This window comes from Nanorana parkeri, unplaced genomic scaffold (genome assembly GCF_000935625.1).
Source record: "Nanorana parkeri isolate BGI_ZX_2015 unplaced genomic scaffold, ASM93562v1 scaffold5, whole genome shotgun sequence".
NCBI classification, from domain to species: Eukaryota; Metazoa; Chordata; class Amphibia; order Anura; family Dicroglossidae; genus Nanorana; species Nanorana parkeri.
In genome coordinates, this window is record NW_017306273.1 from 3845129 (window position 1) to 3854295 (window position 9167).

Genomic DNA, 9167 nt, shown 5'->3' on the forward strand with positions numbered 1-9167 from the left:
TTTCCTCAACGCGTTTTGCCATACATGGATTCTTCAGGAGGATGTTACGACAAGTGTGGACCAGTAGAAACAAGGACATGGACTGGGGCTATGGAGGCACATGCAAAATAATTATAATTATATTATAAGTAAGTAGCACCATTCTACTCTGCCAGCTTACTTTTGCATCCAGAAATTCTACACATATTATTTAGATGAATAGAGAGTCAGGACGCAGGATGACTGACATACATTATTAGCAGGAGAACACTACGGAGACCTGTATGGGTAACAATAGATGCCATTATCAGAAATGTATTCTTATGTATGCTGTGTATGTTGACTGCAAAGCCTACTAGTGCATTCCAGAGTTTAGTTTAATGTTTAATTTCTTCTTATTTTATCATTACACTATTCTGACCATTAATCACCATTGCTCTACTTTATGACACACAGCTGCTTTTTGTATATCATAGAATACTGTGGATGAGGACAAGTAGTATGATTCCTGAAATTTGGAGTTGGCTCTTGGTCTACAAGGGTATCTAAAAGAGTCCCCGTCTCATTAGGAGAATGAGAGCACCACATTTAATAATTCAGTCCAGTATGGCTTTTTTTTTTTTATGAGATGTTCTATAAGGTAAAAAGCCAAACATGATTTGGGGCTCACAGATCCCCCTTCATCAGGACTTAAATGCTGGCAATGATGCATGATAATACTGGACAGGTAACTATGGGTAATGAAGATTATTATAGAAACTCAGCATGGGTCTCCTGTCAGAAGAACTCATACTGCCCCGGATAAATCAGTGTCAATCATTCTCCCAGTACTCTACAAATGGAATACTATAAGGCCCGTGTAAAATATACATTAGATGTCATACACATTTAAATACCTTATCTCATATTTAAACTTGTTGTTCTACAAACCTGTACAGTGTATATCTCATGTTGTTATGCTGTTGTATTCTGTGCACATATGTTTCAACGGCAATAAAAATAAATTATGAACTTCTAGTGAGATCAAAACATTTCTGTGTTTTAGAGTGTGCTAAGGATCACTTTGGTGGAGACTGCCGGCAGTTGTGCTCCTGCAGGAATGGAGGTCTGTGTGACCCTGTGAATGGATCATGCCGCTGTGGCTTGGGGTGGATGGGCCCCACCTGCGAGGAAGGTAAACTGCCTCCCATGTGCACCTACTGTATGTTATAGTCACTTCAATCAAAAAACTGATGGTCAGGGGGTTTGTCACTCCAGCACCTTCACTGTCTCTTCTATATACTGGAGACTCTGTTAGTGAGATTTCTGCACCCTTGGATCTGCTCACCTGCTGGGCCCCATTGAGGGGTTCCCAATTGGGAGCCCCTCAATGGGGCTCCCTGCTCTTAGTTCCTGGGTCTGCACACCAGATGGGCCCAGTATGAGGAGCTCCCATTAGCCCTGCTCTGAGTTCCTGGGTCTGCACACCAGATGGACCCTGTATGAGGGGCTCCCATTAGCCCTGCTCTGAGTTCCTGGGTCTGCACACCAGATGGGCCCATTATGAGGGGCTCCCACCATCCCCGCTCTGAGTTCCCAGGTCTCTACAACTGCTGTGCCCATTATGAGGGGTCCCCACCATCCTTGTGGTGAGTTCCTGGGTCTGTACACCTATTGTGCCCATTACGAGGAGCTCACACCATCCCCTGTGCTGAGTTCTCAGGTCTGCACAGCTGCTGTGTCCATTATGAGGGGTGCCACCATCCCTGTTGGTTCTTTTATGGCTATTTTATATCATAAAGGATGTAACAGGAGGAGCTGGGAACACAAAGCTAGACGGGAATGTCTTTAGGCTGAATGAGCGAAATCTAATGGATAATCTAATAGATACATGTTTAGTGTGGATGGAGGAATCTATTACATTTTGCACTATCACTATGAGAAGTTCACAGTGTGCAGTGAAATCAAAGTCCGCAGTTTCAGTCCATGAGAGGAGCTGGTACATTGGTGCGAGACTGAGGGGAAGGCTGGTGTTCAGATTTAAAGGGATAAAACATGGGAAATGTTCGAGTATTGCAGTGGTCCCATGGCATAAACTTTACTGATTACCATAGTTGTAAAGTTTCTACAACTTTGCACAGATGAACTTTGCAACTTTGACATTGCGCAGATTATCCATTATTCACTTACACATGGTATCCTGTGATTACAGAGCCGCGTTTCATAGATGTCATTGAAGGTTGTATTTGTTTCTGTTTCAGAGTGCCCCCCAGGGAAATACGGCCCCTCCTGTCAGATGGAGTGTTCCTGCCTTAACAATGGTACATGTGATAGAGTCTCGGGCACCTGTCACTGTACGAAGGGCTACTACGGAAATGAATGCCAACACGGTGAGCCACCCAGATAGGCCAAACAATGCCAAGACTCAATATAGATTGTAGATTCAGCAGAAGGAAATGTTTGACACACAGGGGTGCGGGGGAGTTTATAACGATGGAGATAGTCTTCTGTCTCTTTCTATTACACAGGTAGAGTTGCGTCCTTCAGCAACAAAGCAGACCGCTTTCATCCAACAAAGACATTTGCAACAGAACGCCACTCAGAATCAGTTACTTAGAACATGAATGGAGTCATATATGTCTGACTATTTTCTCACACAACATAAGATTTTTTATTGTTAATATATTTGAAAAAGATTGCAAATGGAGAAACATTTGAAACTGGTTCCCCCTCGGCTGGCTGGTAGAGCTGAGTGTTGGGGAAGTTTGTTATAGGCACTTGCAATGTTGAAAAGCCTAACACAATTTAATTTTTACAGCTTGCCCACCTGATTTTCATGGAGACAACTGCCAGGAAAGGTGCCAGTGTGAAAATGGAGCATCATGTGACCCTGCAACCGGCATCTGCCAGTGCCCGTCCGGTTTCTATGGTGAAGAATGTGAGAGAGGTCAGCCTGGCACATAATCAAACCGTTATTGTTGAGGTGCATTAATATCGGAATGGTACATTGGACATAGGTAACCAATAACCCTCAGCCAGGGCAATGCAAGAGGTTCCCCAACAAAGTCCCAATGCAAAGACAAGGCAGGTCCCAATGCTTGTATGGGGCCTGTTTAACACACTGACCATGGCCATTCTTGAGTAATGGTGTCAGAAGCATCCCTGGCTCCTTCATTTACATTCAGCTGCCAGCCGAGGAATCTCCCAGCCAGCAGCTCAATGGCCCAGGATGAATCATTGGTTACTAAGTGGTTGGCTGTGTCCTAGCAACCAATAAACCATAAGCAGGAAACTGTCAGATTTATGACTGCTTCCAATCACATACATGTTGCACTCTGAGCACTGACATGTCTCTACGCTTGCACGGAGTTGGCCTTAATTTGCACCAATTTCCCAATCTGTAATCCTTTTTGAATCAGTTGCAGCCATAGGGAGGGATTCTTAAGGTGGCAGTATTAGAAACTACCTGAAACTGTCGCAAGTGTCGGTGACGCTACTAAAACCGGTGACAGGGCTTTTTTAAAATTTGGTGCAGAAACCTTTAAAGGTCCATACCACCAGAAAAGGGGCGCTAAGCCTTTATTGAATTCCTCCCAGAGTCTTTTATTTCTAAAATAACTTGGCAAGGGCTTATTTTTCCACAAAAGAAATTGCCTTCCTTGGATAACAACACCGGTCTTCTTGATGACAATTTACTCACAATTAACCCATTCTGTATAAACTTTATATAGAAGCAGATGCAGAGCAAAAAGGACACTTGATTGTTATAAAGCAGAAGCTGCTGCAGTCTCAGAAAAGACACCGCCAAGTATCACAAATTGTCTAATACCAGAATAAATCTGAGACTCCTTGACGTGCCAGAAGATTTTTGATAAGTGTATCAGAATTGAAACAATGTATCCGCAATGATTGCCAACAGTCAGTGTTACCTGTCAAAGTAGAAGCACTTGATACATTCCTCAGCTATATGTGCATCAGAATACCCTGTCCAATACTCTGCACCTCCATTTGGAGGATTGAACAGAAGAAACTGATGAAGATATTGTGGATGGATATAATAAGTAATTCTACTTTGACAGGTAACACTGACTGTACACAATTATTATTATTATACAGGATTTATATAGTGCCAACAGTTTGCGCAGCGCTTTGCAATATAAGGAAGAGATTACAATCACAATACAATTCAAGACAAGATGGTAAGGAGGGCCCTGCCCGTGAGAGCATATTATCTAAAAGGGAGGGGGAAGTGATACATGAGGAGGTAGCTGTGTGGGGATGAATTGTTTGAGAAAGCGATAGTTCAGTGGTTAGGTTGAGGTGAGATAGGCTTCCCTGAAGAGATGAGTCTTAAGGGATAGCCTAAAGTCAGAGTGGGAGATAGTCGGACAGGTTGGGGTAGAGAGTTCAATAGGATGGGAGAGACTGCTTTCATGATAGACTGAAGGGGGGAGGGGCCTGTGTAGAGGTAGGCCAATGAGGAGGGAGTTGCAATAGTCAAGACGAGATATAACAAGTGAGTGGATGAGTAATTTTGCGGTTTCATTGGTGTGGAAGGGGCGTATTTTGGAGGTGTTACGAAGGTGAAGGTGTTACCAATCACTGTGGATACATTGTTTCTCTTTAGATGCACATCACTCATCGTGAACCTGTAACTGTTAATCAACTATGTTAACTGACAGTACAGGTTCCCATGTACACAAGCTACTGGTCTCTTTCTGATCCGCAAACTTGCTGTCCATAATTAAGCAACGTATTACCATCGAGTATTCCTGGCGGGAACCTCTCACCGACCAAGTTCCAGCTGGAGGATTAAACAAAAGAATCTGATGGAGATATTGTAGATGAATGTGGCAAGTGCTTCTACTCTGATAGATAATATTGAATGTGGGCAATCAATAATGGATACATTGTTTTGATCCATAAATCATTCATCTCCTAGGGAGCAGATTTATCTTAAAACCTAATAAATATCTTTCCGGAGGAAAACACTATATTTACCTAGCTTTTTTCTTTTCTGTAACTCTGACTCAAGTTTGTGAGACGGGGACATTTGGAGAAAACTGCGAGAAGCTCTGCCAGTGCGAAGGGAATGGACCGTGTGACCCAGGGAGCGGAGCCTGCGTATGTCCTCCGGGGAAGACAGGATCAACCTGTGACATAGGTGACATGTGCTGTTTATTTGTATACTGCAGCATAACCCCACTGCAAATACATATGCAGTTAACATACTGTATGCTGTGTGTGTAAAAATATATAATATAATAATAATAATAATATACAATATATAATCATTTTATATATATTATATAATATCAATGAAAAGTTTTATACAGATACATACACACACTTACTCTTGATTGTACAATATACTCTCTTATTATATAAATGTTTTTGTACATTTTAATCTTAAAACTGTAGAATTTTGATTGGAATAATAGAATGAACTTACCCAGTACACAGTATTTCATGCAACCTCATCCATATTTTCAGCATATATTGGATCTTTTCACACTAGATTTCCGTACAGTCATATCAAAACTTAGTATATTGTACAAACAGGCTGCAACGTATATGGCCAGCTTCCCATGTCTGTGCCTGTATATCTGTGTGTGTGCTTGCTAAGCTTCAGATGGAAGTTGTCATTTCCTGAGTCCTTGTTCTCATACAGTTGCAGTGAGGACAGTAGCAGTGAATCTGTTACATTCAGGGGGCTAGTACATGAGTCAGAAAAACTGCAGCTTCCATCTAAGGCTTTTTACTTGTCTTTCCGTAGACTGCAGAATGAACTATTATGGACCCAACTGCAGCCTGAGCTGTGAGTGCGGCTGGAATTCACAATGTAACTCTCTGACCGGAGGCTGCATCTGTCTGCGGGGATTTATAGGACACAACTGCCGAGAAGGTAAATCTAGACGTTACCCTTCTATTTCACTGAACGCTGTGGAGAGGACGGAGGACGGAGCTCTGTGCACAATATTCTGTCCACTAACCCACCAATATGACCAAATTATATACGCAAACTACATGAATTTTTTTTGATTGAAAAATATGCTTTATTGAAGGACAAGAGACACAAAAAGGAGAGGGGGGAAGGGGAAATCTTCTCAGACGTCCTCTTCCTCCTTAAAGTCCATGAGGTGATAGTCTCTGAGCAGGCTGATTACTACATGAATGTCTCATGAAGAGCAATGGTTGCCCTCAGCAGACACGGATTCCCTTTTTAAATTCCTTTGACCCTCTTGGGATGGAAGATCCAACCCATGGTGAAAGACGTCAGTGTATGAAACCTTACTGCTGACATTCTATCAGTAATGCATTCCTTTTTACATAAACATGGGTAAGCAAACTCTGACCCTCCAGCTGTGTTAAAACTACAATTCCCATAATAAATCTACCTCTGGGATGTCATGCCTGTCAGTCTTGCAATGCCTCATGGGACTTGTAGTTGCACCTCAGCTGGAATGCCGAGGTTGCCTACCTCTGATGTACATGTTGCTTCTTTTGCATATTTAGCAGTAAATACTAGACTTGTGCGCCGTCAAACAATTCGTTCCGTTTCGGAATATCCATTATTTCGTATTTCGTATTTCGTGTCCGAAACTCAATTCGGATTCGTACGAAATATGAATTTTCGTTAGTTTCGGCACATTTTCGTAACTGTACGAACATTCGTTATGATGAAGTTAAAAAGCAAAAATACCTTTGTTAATATTGGAGTCGATGTGGTAGTTGTTTTTTTATCCGAAATACGAATTCAGTTAACGGATTCCGGATCCGAATTTCGTATTTCGGATTAAAAAAAACTACCATCAACTCCAATATAAATGTACTTTGCTTTTTAACTTCAATATGACGAATGTTCGTAACGGAACGAAATTCCGTCAACGGAATTTCGTATTTCCTGCCTGTGTATTGTAAATGCAACCCTCAGCAGCAGCGGATCCGTATTTCGGATTTTAAAAAAAAATCTTGTCATGTTGTTCAACCTCATTTACAGGGGTAATATTAGTTCCTGTTTCAAAGAAATTCGGATCCGAAATTCGTTAACCGAATTTCGTATTTAATTCGGAAACTGCAATTCGGATTTCGGATGCTTCCAAATTTACGAATTTCAGGAAAATTCGTACGAATTTCGATTGGTAACGAAACGAATGGCACATGTCTAGTAAATACCGAGTGATCCTGCCAGTCCCCTTCGCTTACTTCCACGTTCTGACCCGTCAAGCACGTTGCCATGTTTGCAACGGTCTGTTTCCTAATCGGAACTATAGAACGGTATGTCTGTAGTCCCCTAGTCAGACCCACTGACACAGCCTCCACCCAGCCCTGCTTGATTGACAGCTGCAGCGCCTCGCATGAACCTCACTGTCACAATAGCAGTATTCCATAGTCTAGCAAAAAATAACCGGGCAAGGCTGACGCCATTTATTTTGCAATGTTGGTGCAGCAGAGGCAATGCGTTGTCAGCCCAGGACATAAAATCATGCAAATATTTCAGAGGTGCTGGAAGCTGTCTCTTGCTACCCTCTATGAAAGATCCAACTTGATTTGTCCTTAGCTTATGGCTGGCAGCTCAAAGATACACAGTCTACAAAAGAAGGTGCTAGGAGCAACTCAGGGGCAGAAAACAGAAGAGCACCGGACCAAAATGGATGTTAGAGTCCATAAAAATTTTAATAATCGTGTTGAGCAAACATCCAACGCCTTCCAGGGGCAAACACAAGCCCCCCCCCTCAGGGCTTAAATTGAATGCAAGTAAAAACTGCACCAGAAATGACCCGTAGATCAATGTTATATCTTAGATTGAATTTCCCTGTTAAAATGGTCATGGCTGCATTTTACCTGTCTGTGTTCATTTGCAGGTGGCCCGCCACAGCTTATGTCGGAGCAACTCCAAGCACTTCTAAGTAAGCGAGAACCTGTACTAGTGTACTCGGTGCCTATAAACATATCCGCTGTGTGATTTTTTTTTAAAAAGCTGAATTCCGGACACAAAAACTTTTTCAGATACATTCCTTAATAGCCACAAAGGATGTAAAACCATCAAATGGCTTTACATACCCAGATATTACAAAATAAAAGTGGCAGTGATATCATCACTGTGCTGCACATAGCCTGTTGAGTTGTGGGAGGGACCCAGCAGGCCCCACCCACTACAGGAAACCACTACAGGTAACTACGGGAAGGGGCAGATACAAGACCAGTCACCCTGCACAAGGAGAGAGAGCAGCAGTGGACGGTCTGGTCTCCACCCTGTCCTGCAATAAAGACCAGTCACCCTGCACAAGGAGAGAGAGTAGCAGTGAGCGGTCTTTATTACAGGAAGCTCCAAGTCTCACACTGGATTACCGCACACATCTGGAGAAATACACAAAGCTCACCAAGATTCCAGGAAGAATACACATGGCTCTTGTATTTAGGCAATATTTATTTATTCTGGGGTTCAGCTGCAGCATTACACCCCCTCCCACCCAACCCCCTTTTCCTACCCAGCTATCCTGATTCACAATGACAATCTTTTTTTCTCTCTCTTCCAGATGCACCACCGCGAACGCCACATCAGTCCGCCGTTAGATATCTAATACATTCAAGCAAGCAAAAGCCATAGACCATTATTTTTTCTTAGGAATACAATTCATGACAAGCCACTGTACCACGATTTGACCTTTAAGGAAACAAATGACTAAGAACTTCTTTTCAAAAGGATGCAAAGAAGGAGAGATGACTTGTGTTTAGTTGAACTTGAAGGTCCGAGTTTGAATGACCAGATGGGACATCCCAAACTCCTTCTTGAGTCGCGATCAATGACACGAACCGGATTTCAGTGCTTGATCGCTCGATAATTGAGGTTTCTGTTGCCTAAGCGGAAGTGAAGAAGGTTCTTCATTAATGTCTGGAGAGAAATAAGGGATATCTCGGTTAAAAGTGATGCGGTAAGATCTTCTATTCCATGGTGGACCTTCATAAACCAAACTGAGATCTTCTATTCCGTAGTGGACCTTCATGAACCCAATTGAGATCTTCTATTCCATGGTGGACATTCATAAACCCAATTGAGATCTTCTATTGCGTAGTGGACCTTCATGAACCCAATTGAGATCTTCTATTCCATGGTGGACATTCATAAACCCAATTGAGATCTTCTATTCCATGGTGGACCTTCATGAACCCAATTGAGATCTTCTATTCCATGGTGGACATTCATA

At 42.4% G+C, this 9167-nt stretch overlaps 1 protein-coding gene across 1 annotated transcript in view; it reads left to right on the forward strand.

Annotated features, from left to right (window-relative positions):
• The window catches only part of MEGF6 (multiple EGF like domains 6), a 201423-nt gene extending 192629 nt beyond the window's left edge, over positions 1 to 8794 (forward strand). The window contains exons 33-39 of the mRNA XM_018576690.1: positions 1025 to 1153; positions 2220 to 2348; positions 2777 to 2905; positions 4994 to 5122; positions 5735 to 5863; positions 7824 to 7868; positions 8499 to 8794. Coding sequence (XP_018432192.1) covers positions 1025 to 1153; positions 2220 to 2348; positions 2777 to 2905; positions 4994 to 5122; positions 5735 to 5863; positions 7824 to 7868; positions 8499 to 8569 — 761 coding nt within the window. The 3' untranslated portion in view covers positions 8570 to 8794. The remainder of the gene's footprint in view (positions 1 to 1024; positions 1154 to 2219; positions 2349 to 2776; positions 2906 to 4993; positions 5123 to 5734; positions 5864 to 7823; positions 7869 to 8498) is intronic.
• Positions 8795 to 9167: the final 373 nt, after the last annotated feature.